At 67.9% G+C, this 19291-nt stretch overlaps 3 protein-coding genes across 7 annotated transcripts in view; 2 read left to right on the forward strand and 1 right to left on the reverse strand.

The window, feature by feature from the left end:
• Positions 1-1206, forward strand: part of SIRT2 (sirtuin 2) — a 2987-nt gene extending 1781 nt beyond the window's left edge. Inside the window, exons 7-8 of the mRNA XM_040543071.1 lie at positions 28-211; positions 1119-1206. Of these exons, the coding sequence (XP_040399005.1) occupies positions 28-211; positions 1119-1206 (272 nt within the window). The remainder of the gene's footprint in view (positions 1-27; positions 212-1118) is intronic.
• BICRA (BRD4 interacting chromatin remodeling complex associated protein) lies at positions 56-19291 on the forward strand. 5 transcript variants are annotated; one of them, XM_040543026.1, is made up of 15 exons: positions 65-211; positions 6602-6704; positions 6833-6878; positions 7264-7306; positions 7782-7847; positions 9027-11024; positions 12892-13470; positions 14101-14281; positions 14609-14736; positions 15212-15337; positions 15724-15785; positions 15963-16111; positions 16592-16686; positions 17337-17439; positions 17762-19291. In XM_040543026.1, exons 3-15 carry the CDS (start codon positions 6838-6840, stop codon positions 18955-18957), a joined length of 4767 nt encoding a protein of 1588 aa, XP_040398960.1. In that variant the 5' UTR covers positions 65-211; positions 6602-6704; positions 6833-6837; the 3' UTR covers positions 18958-19291. The 5 variants fall into 5 exon arrangements, with proteins under 5 accessions (XP_040398963.1, XP_040398960.1, XP_040398964.1 ...); XM_040543030.1 differs by lacking the exon at positions 12892-13470; XM_040543028.1 differs by lacking the exon at positions 7782-7847.
• On the reverse strand, positions 2695-6594 carry LOC121062789. The gene is made up of 3 exons (XM_040543050.1): positions 5254-6594; positions 2858-5211; positions 2695-2814 (listed from the first exon to the last, which is right to left on the reverse strand). Exon 1 carries the CDS (start codon positions 6360-6362, stop codon positions 5433-5435), a length of 930 nt encoding a protein of 309 aa, XP_040398984.1. The 5' UTR covers positions 6363-6594; the 3' UTR covers positions 2695-2814; positions 2858-5211; positions 5254-5432.

The following is a 19291-nucleotide window of genomic DNA, read 5'->3' on the forward strand; positions in this document are numbered from 1 at the left end:
CCGCTCGTGCCCCCCCCCGCCCCGCAGCCGCGATGCCGCCCGTAGCTCCCGGCCCCCCTCCGCCGCCGCCGCCGCCCCGCCGCCGCTTGGGCGCCCGGCGATCAGGCAGCGCGCTGGCCCGCTACGTCTCGGTGCCTGCCGGGGTCCTGCCTCCGGAGCCCGTGCGGGGATGTGTGGGAGACCCCGCGCCGGCCGCCGCTCAGAGCTCACGGTGAGTTGTTACAATGTAGCGATCCCGGCCCCCTCCCCCGCCCCCCTCCCCCACCCCACCCCCCCTCCCCTCCCGGCCCCCCCCCTCCCCGTTCCTTCCCCCCCCCCCGGCCCCGTTCCCGCTCCGGGCCCCCCCCTTGCCCCGCCGCTTCCCCCCCCCTCCCGGTTCTTCCCCCCCCCCCCGCCCCTTTTCCCCGCCCCCTCCCCGCTCTCCGGGACCCCCCCCTCCAGCCCCGGGGGGGAGCCGCGGCCGAATAAAGTGGAGTTTGCGCCCCCCCCCCCCGCTCTCTGCTCGTCTTCATTCGCCCCCGGCCTCCGCGCCCCGACGCCCCCCGCCTTTTGTTCGCCGGCACCCCGCGCTCGGCACGGCCGGGGGGGGGGCCGCGACCCCCGGCGTTGAGCCCCCCCGGTGATGTCCCCCCCGGTGATGTGCCCCCCCCGGTGATACACCCCCCGGTATACCCCCGATGCACCCTCGATGTTGTGCCCCCCTGGTATTGCGCCCCCCCGATGTTGTGCCCCCCCCCCGGTGTTACACCCCCTGCCATTGAGCCCCCCGATGTTGTGCCCCCCCCCCCCGGTGATGTTCCCCCTGGTGATGTGCTGCCCCTGATGTTGTGCACCCCCGATGTTGTACACCCCTGGATTTGCGCCCCCCCCCGATGATGTGCCCCCCTGGTGATGCGCCCCCCTGATGTTGTGCCCCCCCCGGTGATGTACACCCCCTGCCATTGCGCCCCCCTCAGCGTTATGCCCCCCTGATGTTGTGCGCCCCCCCCCAGCCTTGTGCACCCCCTTGTCGTTGTGCCCCCACGTTGTGCACCCCTGGCACTACGCCCCCCCCCAGTGTTGTGCCCCCACATTCTGCCCCCCCGTGGCACTCTGTGCCCCCACATTGTGCCCCCCAGGCACTGTGCGCCCCCCGCCTCCACGTTGCACCCCCGTCTCTGCGCCGTCGGCACCCCCAGACCCTCGCCGCCCACGGTGCCCTGGTGACCCCACGAGCGTCCCGGTGCCGCGAGCCACCGGCCGCTGGGCTCTGGGGACCACGGGGCACCTCGGGGTGCCTCGGGGTGCCTTGGGGCGCCTTGGGGCACTGGCGGCCCCCTCCCACCGCCGCTGCGGGGGGCCGTGTGCCGCTCGGTGCCGCGCCGGGGGCTCGCTGCCGTGGTGGGCGGCGAGGAGCGGCCGGGCGATGCTGGAGCCTGAAAGTGCCACGGGCGCGTCGTGGCCGCGCCACGGGCTTGGGGATGGTCAGCGGGTGCTCTGCAGCTCGGTTGGACCCCGCTCCTTCCTCCCCAAACCCCCCCCCCGCGGCCGCAGCCCTCCTCTTCCTCTGCCCCGATGATCAAAAACCTTCTCCCCAGCGCCTCGACAGGGCCCGCGCCGCCCGGTGCTTGGCGCTGGGGAATCGTTGGCGCTATGGCGGCAGCGCCGACGGGCTCAGGCCACCAAATTTTGGGTTTTGGGAAAAAGGAGGCTGTCAAATTTCAGGTTTTTGGTCGGAGCAGGCTGCCGAATTTTGGGTTTTTGGAAGGAGCGGGCTGCCAAATTTCGGGCTTTGAAGGGGTTATTGCGGCCGCGGCGTCGCGCCGAGCTTTTGCGGGCGCTTCGGCGCGGGGCTTGGCGTCTCTGCACGTGCCGGCCGAAGCCGCTTTCCTCGGCAGCCTCTGCGGGGAAATCTCCCGAAATCTCGGTGAAATCGGGGCTGCCGGGGGCCGCGGGGCGAAATTGCCTCGGTTTCCCTTCGGCGCGTGCCCGCGGGTTGTTCCTGCCGCTGCGAGCGGCCGCGGTGGGTTTGGAGAGGAGGAAGGGTCGCGTCCACCCGCGGCGGGAGCTCTCCAGCTCCTGCGGTGATTTCCGAGGGGAAAGTTTGGCCGAGAAATCGTTTGCGGGGTCAGGACCGGCGCCGCTGTTTGGCTTTTCCCCGGGCGCCACCGAGGGCCCCCGGTGCCGCTCGGCGCCTTCCTCCTCCCGGCTCCCTCCGAGCCCGCCTGGCCTCGCGCTCCCAAGCGAAGTCTGGAAATGATTTGGAGCAAAACGCGAGCGAACGCGGCGCTGGGAGGAGGGAAGGAGGGAGGGAAGGAAGGAGCGGGCGCGCGGCCGCCGGGCTCCTGCCTCGGCTGCGGCCGCGGACAGAGCGGGGCCGGCACGCGGCGCCGGCTGCTGAGGGAGCCAGTGAATCGCGGTGACGCGGGGCTGGATCATGCGGGGTGGCGAGAGCCGGGCGTTGGGGGCCGTTGGGGGCCGTTGGATGTGAGGGCCGTGGCCTTGGTCACCTCGAATTTCCCTCGGCCGCACAAGGGCGGTGGTTTTGGGGCTCCTGGAGCTTGGAAAGGTGCCGGTCAACCCGGGTGGAAGGACGGAGCCGCTTCCTCGCTGGTTTTCAGCGAAGCCTTGGGAACCGGGAGGAATTGGGAGCCTGGAGCGGAGCAGAGCTGGGAGCCTGGAGCGGAGTGGATCGGGGAGCCTGAATCGGTGCTGGGAGCCTGAATCAGAGCAGAGCTGGGGACCTGAATTGGATCGGAGCGGGGAGCCTGAATCGGAGCAGATCTGGGGACCTAAATCGGAGTGGGGAGCCTGAATCGGAGCGGAGCTGGGGACCTGAATCGGAGCAGGGATCCTGGACCAAAGCGGAGCGGGGGACCTGAATCGGAGTGGAGCTGGGAGCCTGAGTCGGAGCGGGGAGCCTGAATTGGAGCAAGGAGCCTAAATTGGAGCTGGGAGCCTGAATCGGAGCAGAGCCGGGAGAAATCGGAGCTGGGAACCCACGTTCCTCCTGGCTGCAGCCCTGCGAGCGCCGCGCTCTGTGCAATGGGCGCAACGACTCCGGCACGGGAGGAGCGGGAGCCGAGCTCCCGGCTCGGCAGCGCCGCGCGTTACCTGGGGCTTCTCGCCCCGCGCGCCCCGGTCCTGCCGGCCGTCAGAGGACAATGGCGCCGCGCAAAAGCGACGTCGACGCCTCTCCTTCCCCGCTTGGCATCGCGGCTCTGTGCATCCCGTAGGGCCCTCACGCCCTGCTCGTAGCCGACGGCCTCCGAAAACGCGCGATTGACCCGCCGGGGGGCAGGGGGCTCCTGGAGGCACCACCAATCGCGCCCGGTTCCTCGAGATCCGAGCGCGCCCGGTTCCGAGGCCGCTGGCAGCGCGCGGGCACGCCGCTCGGGAGCCGGCCGTTAAAAATAGACGCTCGCCGTTGGTATGTTCAGAATCTGCCCCGTTTCCTTTTTTAAATTTCTGTTAGCGAATAAAAAAAAAAAAAAGCCACCACGCGCGCGGCTGTTTACGTTTCAAATATTTATCAGCGCCGCGGGGAAGCCAGCGCGCGCCCTCGGGGGGCTGCGTGCGGGGCAGCGCGCGGCGGGTGGGTTCCTGGCGGAGGACGCGGCGTCCCTGCAGCGCCCGCGTTGAGCTGGAGATTTCCTCGGGTCCCGGCAGGGTTCCCGCAGGCGCCGCGGGGAGGGAGCGCTTCCAGCGCCACTGTCGAGAGCTCGGCGGGACGGTGCGGGGAGCCCGAGGAGCCCCACAGCACCGCCGCGACCTGCTGCAGGGCTCTGTCCCTGTTCCGTGGCTCCGGAGTCTCCCCCGACAGAGAAAATCTCACTGCGGTCCCAAAAATAGAATAATAGCAACGATAGAAGTGGTAAAAGGAGCGGGCAACATGGGGGGGTTCAGGACAAGCGCTGCCCGCGCGTTCCTACGTCCTGAACCTCGCATCGATGGTCCCGGCGTGCTGCCACCCGCGAGGACGCCTGCGGGAGCTGGAGGGCCACAAGCAAACCTCAGAGACCCCCCGGAACTGGGAGAGAAACCCGGAACCGGTGCCGGGGACGGGAACCGCGCTGGAGTGCCGCGAAAACGTCTGCGGAGCGAGGAGCGGGGACTCTGTCCCCCGGGAGCGCGCCTTTGCCATGTGCCAGAGAAACTCCTCGAGTCGCTGGCCGGGTCCAGAAGCGAGAGCTCGCGGCGCAGCGCCGTCAGGAAGACGAGATGCGGAGGAGCCGAGCGCTGCGGGCGCTCCGAGGATCCGCCGGCGTCCCGCGTGGCTGCGTCGCCGAAAAGCCTGAAGGTGGCCCAGGAGCGAGCGCGGAATGAACCCAGTCAGAGCCGCCGATGGCACGGGGCGTCCCCACCAGGCACCTCGGCACGCGGCTGCGGCGCTTCTGCTAACCGGGGAGGGGGGCGTCCAGCCGGGGAGCAACCCGGGGGCCGCATCCCGTCCTAAAACGCTGAGAATTGGCGTAACCGGCGCGAGTTCCGCTCGAGGTGGCCGCGTTGTCGGGGCACACAACCCGTCCTCGGGGGATTTGGGGGTCTGAGATCAGCACCAGGCGCTGCGGCCGAGGTGCCTTCAGCTCCGAACCGCCCTGCTCGTGGTTCAGCCTCGGATTCCACCCGCGGCGCCGCGATCGAGCGAGGGAAGAGGCTCCGGGCTTCCAGCTTGGTGGCGGCGCCACGCGGCGCCCCTCGCCTCTCCTCGCCGGGCGGTGCAGGGAGTAAAGTTCGAAGGCGTCTCGAGGTGTAAAGTCCTCCCCGGTGGCCGAGCGTGCCGGTGTGCCGCTGAGATTCCGCGTTCCTTCACCGGGACGCGGCGCGAGGGGCAGGGGATGGATGAACCTTCAGGGGCTGGAAGACGTAAGGAGAAGCAGGGCGGTTTTTAAGGAAGAAATTCGGGATTTGATCGAGGAGCCCCGCTCTGGAGGAGCGCGGCTGGGGTTGGTGCCGGGGCCGTGGTGTCGCCGCATCCAGCTCCGTTACCATTTCCGTAACTTCTTGGCTTGGCGTTGGCAGGGGATTTTCGGTGGAGAATCCCCAATTTGGATGTTCTGGGCTCGACCTAACGATGGCTTTCGATGCCCCCCGGTGTGTTTACTCTGCGTAAAACCACGCCTCCGGGCCGCGCATCGGCACACGGGAGTAAGAGGGGGAGAGGATGCAGAGGGGACGCGGTGCCCGCAGCAGGACCGCGTGGACGGAGCCTCCCCTGCGCAGGAGCCGAGCCTCCAGGGAGCCCTGCTTGAAAACCCCGGTGCTCTGGGCACGGCTCCCTGCTCCAAACGCGGGCCGGCCGCGGTGTTTCTCTTGCCCCGCAGCGCGCCGGCGTCACGTCAGTGCCTCACGCTCATGGATGCCCGATAAGGCTCTCGCTGGTTTTTGCACGGGTTTGGTTGTTGGTGAATCAGCCGCTCAGAAACGAGCCCGCGTGGGGCCGAATCCCCGATTCACAAGCCACAAAAATTTGGGAATTCCTCCCTCCTGCTGGCTCTCCCCAACCAGGTTGGCTTTCCCCAACCGTGGAGGCGATCGCGGCGAGCCCCCAAATCACGGACCCGGTCGTGGTGTGCCCCCAAACCATGGACACGGTCGTGACGTCCTCCCAAGTCACGGACACGGTCGTGGTGCGCTCCCAAATCATGGACACGGTCACGGCGTGACTCCTGCCCTGGTGCTGGGTCCTGGCGCACCGCCGCAAGCGTTCGCAGCGGGGTTTGCGCGTGCGGTGCCGCCGCGTCGGGTGAAGGACTGCGCCGCGCTCCTCGCCCCGCGGCCCCGCGCCCTCGTTTCCCCCTGGAGGTGGCAGGCGAGAGGCGACGCGGGCAGGAATCGATCGGGCGGCGTGTCGGCACGCGGCCCTGGGGGGAATTCGGTCGCCACGAAGGGAGGTGGGCGCGCGGAGCCCCGGAGCACCGGGAGCGTTGGGAATCCCAACCCGCGGCCAACCACGGGGCGTTTGTCCCGCGCCGCGGGAGCGAGTTCCCCGCTCGTTCCTCGTCTCTTTTTGTGCTGAGGGAGCTGGCTCGCGTCTCTTCGTTAGCTCGGAGTTTATTAGCAGCCTCGTTCGGGAGCCCCGCTCCCTGCGCCTTTAAGCCCTGCCCAGCCCACAGCTGCGGAGCAGATCCGAGCGGAGGGAAGGGGGGGGAACACCAAAAACACGACGGAAAAAAGAAAAACAAACCCAAACCGAGCATTTCCCAGCCCCGCTCGTCAGAAGGGTATTTGCGTGGAGGGTGGCCGGGTGCCGGGGCTGAGGTTATCGGAAGAAATCCCTTGGCTCCCCCTTCTGAAGCCAAACGCCCCAAAAACATGCAAAGAAACGCCCCAAAAACACGCACCAAACCTCCCTGGCGCCGCCGGAGGGGCGCGCGCGACATCCCGCGCTCGCTTGGCGTCGAGTAGGAAGAACGCGCCGACCTTCCTCTCCTCCGTTCGCCAGTTTTAGTTGTAAAAAGGGCTTTTTCTGGCCCTTTGGACGGGGCTCGCGCCGGATTAGCGCCGGCTTCGGGTCGCGCTCGGCTGTGCCGCAGCCAGGAGGCGGCCGGGATGGCGTCGGGAGCCGGCGACCTGCCCCGCGTGCACAGCCCGAAAAAATAACGCTGGCGTTTGTGTTCAGGGAGGCTGAAGCCCAGAGGACCTCCAGCACCTGAGCAGAGCTGGTACTGCACGGGGATTTTGTGGCAGTCCCGGGCAGGATGAGTGGCGGTGCGCGCCCATAGGTAGGTCCGCGCGGGGAGGAGCAGCGCTGCACCGCCGAGCGCCGCGCTCGGGGCGCGAGGGATCGAGGAGCAGCTCCGCGCGCCGCCGCCGCTTCGCTGGCAGTAACGCGTCTCTCCGCTCTTTGCAGTTGACATGGATGATGAAGACGGCCGGTGCTTGCTTGATGTGATTTGGTAAGTGGCTCCCACCCCGACGCCTCGGCCTCCGCACGCGCCCTGGAAGCGCCGGCGCTTCCTGCGGGGCCGCCGCGAGCCTGCGGCGGCTTCGCTTCCTTCCTCCGCCGGCCTCGGTTTGATCGGGATAGAACCGAGCCAAAAATAACCCCAGGCACGCTCGGGAGGGTTCCCAAACTGCTGGAAGTCGGGAGTTTGGTGGTTTATTTTGTCCTGTCCCCCCAAAAAACTCCCGGGGGCTGCCTGCTTCGCGCTTTGCCCGGCCCCTCGTTACCCCGAGCGGCGTTGAGGCGCTGATAGAACCACGCCTCGCGGTCCCGCTGGGATTGTGGGTCCGTCCCCTAAAAGCTTTCGCCCCCTAAACGCTTTCTCTCTTGTTTTGCAGCGACCCTCAGGCCCTGAACGACTTCCTACATGGATCTGAGAAGGTGAGCGGGGGCCTGGCTTCACTCGCCGGAAGCTTTCTTTGCCTAAAAACGTTTGCGCTAATGAGCGGCCAGTCAAAGAAAACCCCGAGCTGAGACTCCTCTTTCACTTCCAGGACTCTTTTTTTCTTATTATTTTTCCCTTTTTTTCCCGTTTTCTGCGAGAGCGAGGACCAGGCTTGTGCCAGGCCCCGCAGGGCTTTGTCGTCGCGGGCCCCAAACCCTGGTTGTGGCGCTTCGGGGACCTCGGCAGAAGGGGTCAGGCGCCGCTCGCGCGGCAGCCGCTGGATTTTGGGGCCATTTCAGGCGAAAACGGGTGTTCTCCCGCCAGCGGGAGACAGGCTGGGAGGGAAGCTCGCCTGCACGCCGCACCGGCCGTTCCCAGTCAGCGCTGAACTGGGCTTTTTTTTTGTTTTTTTTTTTCATAGTTTTTTAATACTCTATTTAAAGAAAGTAAACGCAATCTTTTTAATTACAGATTGACAGTGATGATCTCCTGGACAACACAGGAGATGCAGCCAGTGCCTTTTTTGAAGGTGCTGGGGTATGTATTTGGTTAATTTATGCGTGGGGAACGGTAGCTTAGAAACCTCCCTTTTTATTTTTTTCCCTTTTTTTTTGGTTTTGAGGCTCGTTTTTAGTCAGTTCCCAGGATGCGGGGATCGCCCCCCGCACCTGGAGAGAAGCAGCCCCAAGGGGTCCCCCCCAGGTCGGGGGGAGCCAAGCCGATGCTCGCGAGAGGCTCCGGGGCTGGAAAACGCGGGAGGAAGGAGAGCAGGGAAGGAGCAGCGGCGCTCACAGCCCTCGAGGGCGGCAGGGGGAATTTGGGGAAAATTCTGGAGTTTCTGAGCAGAAACGTCTCTTTGCCCTCCGCTTCGCGCCCCCCCCCCGGTGGAGCAGGGAGCGCTCCGCTTCCTCGCAGCCCACGGGCGCAGCAGAGGGGAAACGAGAGGCAGAAATTCTAAAAACCTTTTTTTTTTGCCCCAAGAACCCGGGTTTTTCTGCGCGAAGGTCTTTTTTTTTTTTTCCCCCTCTACCTGCACTTCCATTTAACAAAACCTTTTTTTTCCCTCCGTTCCTGTTCACGTTACGCTTTATTTTTTCTCTACGGACTTTGGGCAAAACTGCTGCTGATTTATCCCCGGTGAGCGTACCGGAGAGTTGAGGTTTAGCTCTGCTTGGGTTTAGTTATTTCCTAGTTTTTAACTCTCCGCTGGATTTTGGGTTCTGGTCTTCCAAAGGCGCTTCTCCCTCCCTCGTGTGGGGCAGCGCGAGGTCCCGGGCGCTCCCCGCTCGCACGGGCGAAGGCGCGGGGCGCCCGCTGAGCTTTCACCCTTCCTTCAGGGAGTGGAAGTTCCCCCTCCGGCCCCGGCAGCAGCCTCGGTTTTATTCCTGAGGAATTAGGGAAGGCGAGGAACGCGCCCTGGCCCCGCCGGCTCCTTACGCCGGGGGGTCTCGGGGTCCGGGCCCGCTCCTCGCGGTGCCGCGGGCGGCTCTGCCGTCGGTGCGCCTGCGGTGGGACCGCTCCGGGGCGATGCTTTGTGCCCCTCGGGAGGAACGGCGCAGGCTGCAGAGCGGTGCCACCGCCCCGCCGCGAGGGCTGTGGGCGCCGCGAGCGCCGGCGGGGCCGCAGGGCAGGTCAGGGAGCATTGCGCCCCTCTCCCGCGCGCCCCAATTCAACGCCTTCTTCTTTCTCCCCCCGTCCCCCCCCCCCGTGTCCCAGCTGCACGTCCAGGAGCCCTCCGGCAACCACCTGAACGCCGAGCAGAGCCAGCCCGCCACGAGCGTGGACCTCGACTTCCTGGAGGATGACATCCTGGGCTCGCCGGCCGGCGGCGCCGCCGCCCTGCCCAACTCGGAGCAGCCCTGCGACATCCTGCAGCAGAGCCTGCAGGAGGCCAACATCACGGAGCAGACGCTGGAGGCCGAGGCCGAGCTGGACCTGGGCTCCTTCCAGCTGCCCACGCTGCAGCCCGTGGTGCAGGCCGCCTCCGACGGCACCCCGCAGATCTTCTCCGGCGGCGCCGACCTGATCGGGCTGCAGCAGCCCGCCGTCCTGACGCACCAGGCGCTGGTGCAGCAGCCGGTGGGAGCGGACGTGGTGAACAAGGCCATCAGCGTGCAGCCCTTCCTGCAGCAGGTGGGCCTGGGCAACGTCACCATCCAGCCCATCTCCAACCTGCAGGGCCTGCCCAACGGCAGCCCCGGCGGGACGCTGGGCATCGCGCCCATCCAGGTGGTGGGGCAGCAGGTGATGGCCATCAACCAGCCGGCGCAGCAGATCATCGCCAAGCAGGTGCAGCCCTCGCCGGTGGCCGCCATGCCCGTGGGCAGCTACATCGCGCAGCCGGCGCCCGAGCAGCAGCAGGTGACGCTGGCCTCCACCGGCGTCTCGCCGCAGAGCGCCGGGCTCGTCATCCAGAAGAACCTGCCGGCCGTGGCCACCACCACGCTCAACGGCAGCTCCATGTTCGGCGGCGTGGCCGGCGCCCCGGCCTCGCAGCCCCTCACCGTCACCTCCAACCTGAGCAGCCCCCTGGTGCAGGCCCAGAACGTCATCATCCACCGCACGCCCACCCCCATCCAGCCCAAGCCCGCGGGCGTCCTGCAGCAGAAGCTCTACCAGATCACCCCCAAGCCCTTCGCCCCCAACAACGCCACCCTGACCATCCAGAACGAGGCGGCGCTGCAGCAGCAGAAGGCGCAGCAGAACCTCACCTTCATGGCCGGCAAGGCCGGCCAGAACGTCGTGCTCTCGGGCTTCCCCCAGGGGCTGCCGGCCAACGTCTTCAAGCAGCCCCCGCCGCAGCAGCCGGCGCTCAGCAAGCCCATGAGCGTGCACCTCCTCAACCAGGGCAGCAGCATCGTCATCCCGGCGCAGCACGTGCCGCAGGCGGTGCTGCAGGGCCAGAACCAGTTCCTGCTCCCCGGGCAGCTGGCGGGCGCCTCCGCCGTGCAGCTCCCGCAGCAGCTCTCGGCCCTGCCGGCCAACATGGGGGGCCAGATCCTGACCGCCTCGCACCCCAGCGGCCAGGCCCACATCATCACCAGCCCGGGGCCCGGCGGGCAGCTGATCGCCAACCAGGCGCTGCCGGCGCAGATCCTCACCAACCAGAACATCGCCGGGCAGCTCAACCTGGGCCAGGTGCTGACCTCGCAGAACGCCCACGGCACCGCTCACATCCTCTCGGCGCCCATCCAGCTCCAGCCCGGCCAGGTGGGGCAGCCGGCGCTCTTCCAGATGCCCGTCTCCCTGGCCGGCGGCCTGACCACGCAGAGCCAGCCGGCGGTGGCCGCCTCGCTGCCCGGCGGCGCCATCGGCCAGCCGGGCCAGACGGTGATCCAGGGGGTGACGCTGCCCAGCCAGGTGGCCATGCTGAACGCCGCCGAGAACCTCGGCCCCGCCGTCAGCATCCAGCCCTCCGCCGCCGCCGCCAGCAGCCAAAGCCCCGGCCTCGTGCAGCCGCAGCCCGCCTCCGCCGCCGGCCTCCTCCCCGGCGCCGAGCAGTCCTCCATCCTCACCGTCCAGGCCGCCCCGCAGCCGCCCGCCGCGCCGCCGCCGCTGCAGCTGAGCGTGCAGCCCCCGCCGCCCGCCCCGCCGCCCGCCCCGGCCCAGCCCAGCCCCGGCCTGGCCTCCTCCAGCCCCGAGAAGATCATCCTGGGCCAGGCGGCCGCCGGCGCCGTCATCAGCCAGGACTCCATGCAGATGTTCCTGCAGCAGGCGAGTAGCTTTCCCCCGTGGGCTGAATTCCTCCCGGGCCCTCGCGCCGCCGAGCTCGGGACCAGGGCTTGGCTCCGACGGCGGGGCGGGCGCTGAGGACCCGCTCCCACGGGGCTCGGGGAAGGGTTTCGCGCCCGTGTGGGCGCCAGGTCTGAGTCGCCGTGGGTTATCGTCGCTCGAGTCTTGGGTTGGGGCCCGGCCGGCACCGCCCGATGTCCCGGCATCGTCAAGCCTGGGGCGCCCGCTTGTCGGTGCTGATCGTGGTTGGTTGGCGCCAAACGGCGGTTTGTTGGTGAAAAATAAGGGTTTGTTGGTGAAAAATCACCGTTTTTGGTGACAAATTGTGGCTTGTTGGTGCCAAATGGCGGTTTGTTGGTGAAAAATCATGGTTTGTTGGTGAAAAATCATGGTTTGTTGGTTACAAATCGTGGTTTGTTGGTTACAAATCGTGGCTTTTTGGTGAATAGTAACAGTTTATTGGTGACAAATGGTTTGTTGGTGACGAGTTGCGGTTTATTAGTGATAATGCACAGTTTATTGGTGACAAGTCGTGGAGTGTTGGTGACAAACGCTTTGTTGGTGGAAAATCGCAGGTTGTCGGTGACAAATGGCAGTTTATTAGTGACGAATCGTGGTTAAATCGTGGTTTGTTGGCGAGGAATCGCGCGCGGGCTGTCGGTGACAATCGTGGTTGGGTGACAAGTTGTGGTTTGTTGGTGACAAATCACGTTTTTTTTGGTGACAAATACCAGTTTGTGGTGACGAATCGCGGCGTGTCGGTGACAAATGATGGTGCGTCGGTGACGATCGCGGCTGCACGTTAAGATCGCAGCCAGACGCGGCCCGAGGGCGCCCCGAGTCGCTCCCCGGCACCACCGCACCCACCGGTGCCTCTGCCCGTCCACGGCGTAGCCGCCGGCGCCCCGAGCACTACCAGCGGCGTCCCAGCCTCGGTGCTACCGGCAGCGGTGCCTCCCGCCGCCTGCTCCGGCCTCCTCCCCGCGCCGCTGCCCCTTCCTCCCCAGCTCCTCGCGTGGACGGGGCGGGCAGCGTGCCGGATCGGCGCCGCCGGCCTCGGGGGCAGCAATGGCGCGCGGCGGGAGGCCGCGGCACGCGGCGCGCGCTCAAGTAGAAGGCTCCGGGCGTTCGGCTTCGCTCCCGTCTCGTTTCCCCCGCCCCAGCTTTCCCCGCTGGACCCGCGGCGGCACGGAGGAAGGGCCCGGCGGCGGCGCTCGGCCCCCGGAGAACGGGAGCCGAAACCGGCGGGCGCGCGGCTCGGGGGCCGGGGGCGTCCCCTCGTCCGTCCGTCCTTCCGTCCCCTCTCCCAGGTCCGCTCTTCCTGCTTGCTCGCCTCCGGGTCCCCACTAACCCCGCCGGCCGCTCGTGCTGCTCCTCCTGCCCTTCAGAGCCTGCCTCCAGCTCCCTTCCTTCCTCCTCCTCCTCCTCTTCCTCCTCCTCCTCGTCCTCATGCCCTACGGCTCCGCAAGGGCACCCGCGCTGCAACGGGGCTGGTCGCCGGAGGGCTGAGCTGAGTGGTCCAGGGCCATCCCCGTTAATTAACGGGACATCCCGTTAACATCCCTGTTAATTAGCAGGGCTGGTGTTGGCTGCCCCAAAGCCCGCCGCGAGCGCGGCGTTGATGCCACCAAGGGCAGGACGCGGCCGAGCGGTCCCCTGGGAAGGAATTAGGGGCTGGGGGGACGCTCCCCCCGCTCAGCACCCCCCGGCTCAGCGTAGGGACGGCGCCGGAGGAGGGAAGGGGCCGCGGGGCGACCCCGCGGGGCCGAGGCGCTTTCAGAGCGGCCGGCCCCTCCGCCGGAGCTCCCGAGCTGCGACTAACTTCTTGCTCTTTCCTTCTCTGTTTCAGTTACCTGCAGGGCAGCAGAAGCTCCCTGGAGCCTCCCCGTCCCATTCGCTACCTCATCCTCCCCTGGGGGACAGCCCGCAGCTCCAGCCCGCCCACCTCCCGCAAATGCCGTCCCCGCACGCCGCCCGGCCGCCCTCGCAGCCCCAGCCCCTCTCCCGGCCCCCCTCGCGGCCCCACTCGCGGCCCCCCTCGCAGCCGCGGCCCCCCTCCGAGCCGCTCGCCCGCTCCTGCACCCCGCAGGCGCCGCTGCCGGGGCTCTACGTGATCCAGAACCCGCTCGGCCCCGCGCCGCCGCTGCCCCCGCTGCGCCCGCCCTCCCAGCCGCCGGCCCCATTCCAGCCGCCCTGCGAGGGGCAGCCCCCGGCCGCGCCGCCCGACGCCCCCCACTCCCACTCGCCCCACTTCCAGCTCCAGTTCCCCCCCCAGGGGCCCGGCAAGCCCCCGACCCCGACCCCGGCCCTCCACCTAACCGCAGAGCCGCAGAGGAGCTTTCAGCTGGTGCCGAGCCAATTCCCAACCCTCGCGGCAGTCCCAAACCCCGCTCCTCAGCAGAAGCAAATACTGGACAGGTTCCAGCAGGTAATTAAGGACCGCCGAGGCCTCGGGGCTCTTCCGCTCGGTGTAGGGCGCCGCGGGCGAGACCCCGACCAAAAGACCCCGGGCGGGCGCTCGCGGCCGAGCTTTTGGCTCTCCCCGCCGGCGGCTGCGGCGCTCGGGGCCGGCGGCTCCCGCGGGGCTCGGGGCGCTCGGTCGGTGCAGCGCTCCCTCGGGTGCGGTGGTGCCGCGGGCACGCGACGGCGGCGGTGGCGCTGAGGGTGTGCGCGGTGCCTCGGGACGGGACCGGGAGGAGGGAAGGCGTCTGTGCCGGGGGAGAGGCCGGGCTGGGGCCGCGGGGCCCTCGTTAGCGGCGACCGACGAGGGCAGGGCCTCCCTTCCTAACGAAGGGCGTGGAAAAAGGTTTGGGAAACCAGCGTGGCGACGAGAACAGGGGGCAAGGAGGGAGCCGAGAGGGCAGCGAGTGCGGTTTTATCGGGGACGCTTCCCCCCAGGAGGAGGGCGCGTGGCGGAGGCGCTTGGACCCATCCCGGCCCTCCCCGAGCTCCGCAGTGCGGAGCGGGAGCAGCGTGGCGCGAGCAGACCCCGCTCCCCCGCCCCGTGGCCGGCTGGGGAGCACCTGCCCACCCCTCACCCCCGCCTCTCGCCCCGCAGGTGCCGCAGGGGATCATCCTGCAGGCGAAGCAGCCCCCCTCCAGCCAGGCCGCCCCGGCGCTGGGCCAGTTCAGCAGCCAGCCCTCCTCCGTGCTGGTCAGCACCCAGGGGGTGACGGTGACGACCACGCCAGCCCCCGCGCACAGCCACGCGCCCGCCGCCGGCCCGCCGCCCGCCGCAGGTTGGTGACGCCCTCCACGCCGTTCCTCCCCTCGCGCTTACACCGCCGCGGGCCCCGAGGAGAGGCAGGATCGGTGCTGGCGCCGTGCTCGCAGCCACGCCGCGAAGCCGGCGCTGGGCGAGCAGAGCGAGATCCTTTCATTTGGCCCTCCCCCAGCCCGGCATTATTCGGGTTGGGGCCATCCCCGCGACCCCTGGGGGCTTTGGGTGGCTTTGGGAGAAGTTTTCCAGCGCCCCAGCGTGAAGCTCGGCCCTCGGGGACGAGGCGTGCTGGCGGGGCCCTTGTGGGGGCGTGCAGGTGACCCCCCCGCCTGTCCCGTGCCGCCAGGTATCGCCGCCCCAGCGCCCGCCGAGAGCAAATCCTTCCCCAGCGTTCCCACGCCGATCCCTGCCGGGAAAGGGGCCGCGGCCCAGGGGAAGCCGGGAGCGTCCCTCGCCATCCAGCAGCCCGTTCAGGTGAGAAAAGTTTCAGGTTTTTCCACCCTTTTCCATTTCGCTGGGAAGTTTTCCAGTTTTGGAGCAAACAAACCTGTTGGCGCTCCGCTCGGCCTTTGCGTTTTATCAGGAGGGGAAGAATTAACTTCCCAAAGGGCTTTTTCCCCCTTTTTATTTGCGTCTGGTCCTCACGGATGGTGCCCGACCAGCAAAGCCTTTGGGCTTCGTCCTCCCCTCCGGGGAGAATTGGTGCCTTAGCGATGGTGCTGGGGGACGGCACGGCCGTCGGAGCGGGTTGCTGGAAGCACAAATTAAAACAACCCTATTTTTGTGCAGAAAGGGGTTTTAGACCGGGGCGTTTACAGCAGAGGGGAGAGGGGGAAGCTCCTCCGCCAGCCACCGGCTTCTCGCCGCGCATTGGAGGTCGAGGAGCTGCGATGCGGGGGGTTCGGGACCCCAAACTAAGTTGTTCTCTTTTTTTCCCTGTCTTCTGCAGGCGAAGCCCGGAGTGATCAGCTCCGTCTCGGGCCTGAACCTCGGCAAAGGCCCCCTGCAGATCCAGGTGGTGGGGAAGGGACTGCCGCAGCTCGTGCCCTCGGTCCCCGTGCAGACCCCGCCGCTGGTGAGGGCTCGGGGGACGCTCCCCGGGGGGGACCGGTGCCTGCCGGGCTGTTCCTCAGAGGGGAGCCGTGTTCGCGGGTTGTTTCTTCGTCCTGTTCGCGTGGGGACCCCGGAGAGGATCCCTTAGGCCACCTGGGGGGGTCTCTGTGCCCGAGCCCCCCGATCTCTTGCTCTGTCCCCCAGCTCTAAACCACCTCACCTCGTCCCTGCCCCCCTAGAGCAGCCGCCAGCCTTCCCGGCCTCGCTCCGGGTCCTTAAATCCCCCAAAGGGGGAGGAGTTCCCCCGGCCGGAGGACTCCTCCCGCAGTCCCTACGTCTGCAGGGAGTAAACCCGGCGCGGCGGCCGCGTGCTCCTCTCACCGCTGTTCTTTCTTTCCCCCCCCCAAGTATGACAGCAAGCTCGGGAGCCTGAAGAAACCTCCCACACTACAGCCCAGCAAAGAGGCTTGGTGAGTGCGCGGGGGGAGACGGGGGGCCAAAACCCCTCGCATCGGGCTGCGTTGGGGCGAATCTGTGAATTTGCAACCCGAAAAAGGGGCTTCCTGCAGGAGTCCTCCGTGGTTTCTCGCCGCGGTGGCCGCGGCAGGAGCTCCGCGGCAGCTGGGCTCCTCTCCCTTCCTTTCCAGCTTCCTGGAGCAGCTGCACAAGCATCAGGGGGCGGTGCTGCACCCCGACTACAAGACCTCGTTCCGCTCCTTCGAGGACGCGCTGCAGCGGCTCCTGCCCTACCACGTCTACCAGGGGATGCTGCCCTCCGCTCAAGACTACAGGAAGGGTGAGTTCTGCGGGAGCTGCCGAAATGCCCCGGCTCGCCGGGGGTGTCACGGCGTGGCCAGGACGGCTTTAAAAAAGGAAAAAAAAAAAAAAAAAAAAAAGGCACGCGGGTTGTTTTTAGAACCAAAAAAAGGAAAAGGCAGCGATGCCGTCGCTCCGGAAAAGCACGCATTCCCAGGGCAGCGTGTCTGACGTCGCCAGGGCTTTGACCTGAACCTCTTCCAAGCTCCGCCGAAGGAGTTTGATCGCAGCGTGCTCTGAGAGACCGCTGGAGCAGGACTTTTGGGGGTGCTGCGGGCACCTGAGGGTCCCCGGGGTCATCGGGGGACGGGGGATCCCGTGTCCAGGGGCTCCCCGGGGTGTTTTCTGGAAGAGCCCGTGCTGCTAGGAGCCCTCGGTCCGTTGGTACCGGCTCGGAGCGAGAGCTCGCGCTGCCGCCCAAGGCCCCACACAACATCCCTCCCTCTCCTTCCGCCCGCAGTGGACGAGGAGTTCGAGGTGGTGTCTGCCCAGCTGCTGAAGCGCACGCAAGCGATGCTGAACAAATACCGCCTGCTGCTGCTGGAGGAGTCTCGGGTAAGGCTGGAGCTCTGCAAACGGACCCGGTGATCTGTCCACACCGGGCTGCTCCGGTTCCCCGTGCCGGGCTGCTCTCCTGCTCCGATTTCCCCGTGCTGGGCTGCTCTCCTGGTGCAGGACAGCGCAGCGTGACTGCGGGGCGCCCTGCAGGCTCCGTGCTGCCCTGCGAAGGCAGCAGGAGTTTGGCTGCTGCTGGGTTCGGACCGGCTTGGGCTTGGAGCCCTGCTCCCCCTGCCCCTGTGCTCGGCGCCGGCCGTGCCGTGCCCGATTTCGTTCCGATGAATCCAGCGGCAGGGATGGCGCTGAGCCTCCGTCCCCTTTGGAGTGGAGGCGGGGGCGCTTGGGGAAGGACCACGGCTGGCGGGCGATATCGGGACGGTTCCTCGCTGAGGGGAGGCTGTCCTGCGGAGCCTGCCGCTGCCCCCGAGCCTTCCCGCGGGTGTCGGGGGACAGCAACGCTCCCGACAGGGGATGGGAGCGGCGCAGGGCAGCGCATCGAGGCAGCTCGCCCTCACCTCAGCTCCTGTCCCGCAGGAATCGGGGCCGTGTCCTCGCGGCCTCGTGTCCAGCCCCATCCTCTGACGTGTCCCCCCCTTCCCTTTTTCCCCTCTTCCCTTTTTCCCCTCTCCCCACGTTCCCCTCCGCAGAGAGTCAGCCCTTCGGCGGAGATGGTGATGATCGACCGCATGTTTATCCAGGAAGAGAAGACCATGCTCGCGCTGGATAAACAACTGGCCAAGGAGAAACCAGGTTGGGGACGCGCTCCTCCTCCTGTTTATCTGCCGCTGATAATCCTCTGCCTTTTTTATGCTTTCCTGCCTCTTCAGAGGCCAGACACGGCGCTTCCGCAGCCGGCCGTGAAGGGCAGGAGCGGTGCCGTGGGTGGCTGCGGTGCCGTGGGTGGATGGGGTGCTGTGGGTGGACGCGGTGCCGTAGCTGGCCGCCGTGCCGGCCCGTCCTGCCGTCCCCCGGGGGCTCGGCGGGGGTCTGAGCCTCCGCCCTCGGGCTCCTCCGGCGGCCCCGGCGGGTCGCAGTGCTCGCGCTAACGCCTGCCGCGGTGCTTCCCTTCCAGACGAGTACGTCTCGTCGTCGTCCCGCTCGCAGAGCCTCTCCTCCTCGGCGGCCCTGGCCTCCGCCTCCGGCGCCGCGCCCGCCTCCGAGAACCCCAAGGCGCCGGCGGCGCAGACGGCCACGCAGATCAACCCCACCAAGCTGGTCATCAAGCACAGCGGCGGCTCGCCGTCGGTCACCTGGGCCAAAGCCTCCCCGGCGCTGGACGGCGACGAGGACGCCCTGCCCTCGAGGAGCAAGCCCCCGATCAAGACGTACGAAGCGCGCAGCCGCATCGGCCTCAAGCTGAAGATCAAGCAGGAGGCCGGCCTCAGCAAGGTGGTGCACAACACCGCGCTCGACCCCGTGCACCAGCCGCCGCCGCCGCCCCCGCCCGTCTGCAGGGTGATCAAAACGGCCGAGCAGCACGCGCCCCCCGCCGCCGCCGCCTCGCAGATGAACGGCACGGTGGAGCACGTCGCCCCGGCCCCCGCCGAGAAGAAACCCGCCGTCACCTACTGCCGGCTCCCCCTCCGCAAGACCTACCGCGAGAACGTGGACGCCTTCGTGGCCGAGAAGCCCGCTGCCGACGCCTGCCCCAAGGGCGGCGCCCCCAAAGCCGACAAGGTCCCCGGCGCCCTGGGGGTGAAGCAGGAGGACGGCTCGCGGAGCGTCATCACCTCGCACAAGGCCCCCGCGGCGGCGGCGGCGGCGGAGAAGAGCCGGCCGGAGGAGAGCTCCAAGCTCCTCTTCTTCAGCAGGAGCGACGCCCGCTCCCTCGTGCTGCAGGACGGCGCTGCCCCGCAGAAGAGCGACGACTCGACCAGTGGCCTTATGAAGGAGCTCGCCGAGGTGGAGGATGAGTTCTACCGCGGGATGATCAAAACGGAGCCCCCCGACCACGGCGCGGGCTCGGAACTCGCCTGGGAGGTGCCGCTGCCCCCGGCCAAGCGCAGGAAGTCGGAGTCCTTCGACGTGGACAACGCCAGCTTCTCCAGCGACAGCCCCCAGGACGACTCCCTCAACGAGCACCTACAGAGCGCCATCGACAGCATCCTCAACCTGCAGCAACCTCAGACTGGGGGCCAGAGCACCCGGACGCCCTCCTCCTCCTACAACTCCTCCTCCTCCCCCTTCTCCTCGCCCGTCCACCGCACGGACACGTACCTTGCCCCCAGTCACAACGGCGGCCTTGGAGCGAGGACGTTGAACAGATAACAGCGAGCGGAGCGGGAGCAGGGCGGCGAGCGAGGACCCACGGAGGAGCTCGTGCCGGCCGCGCGCTGCGGGGCAGCACCGGGGCTGTCCCCCGGAGCCCCCCCCTCGTCCCGGCCAAGGGGAGCGGGGAGCGGAGGGCGCCCCGCCGGCGCTTCCCGGTGTTTATAGGACGGGGCCCGGCTGTCGGAGCGCACGCGCCGGGGCCGGAGCTACGCCGCTCGCCTCGGCGACGTCACGGCAAGTGCGGAGCGGCCGAGCGCGGGGGGCGGACTGGCGGGGCCCGTAGGTGTTGTTGGCTGTGTAATTTAGATTCTGTAACAAATGGCTAATCTGA

This window comes from Cygnus olor (assembly GCF_009769625.2).
Source record: "Cygnus olor isolate bCygOlo1 chromosome 30 unlocalized genomic scaffold, bCygOlo1.pri.v2 SUPER_30B, whole genome shotgun sequence".
Taxonomy (NCBI): Eukaryota; Metazoa; Chordata; class Aves; order Anseriformes; family Anatidae; genus Cygnus; species Cygnus olor.

Coding starts and splice junctions, on each gene's coding strand:
- LOC121062789 (XM_040543050.1), bottom strand. CDS start 6,362: ATGTCGCGCGCGCCCCTCCGGCGGCGCCAGGGAGGTTTGGTGCGTGTT.
- BICRA (XM_040543026.1), top strand. CDS start 6,838: ATGGATGATGAAGACGGCCGGTGCTTGCTTGATGTGATTTG. Junction 11,025..12,891: donor TGCAGATGTTCCTGCAGCAG/GCGAGTAGCTTT, acceptor TCTCTGTTTCAG/TTACCTGCAGGGCAGCAGAA. Junction 13,471..14,100: donor TACTGGACAGGTTCCAGCAG/GTAATTAAGGAC, acceptor CTCGCCCCGCAG/GTGCCGCAGGGGATCATCCT.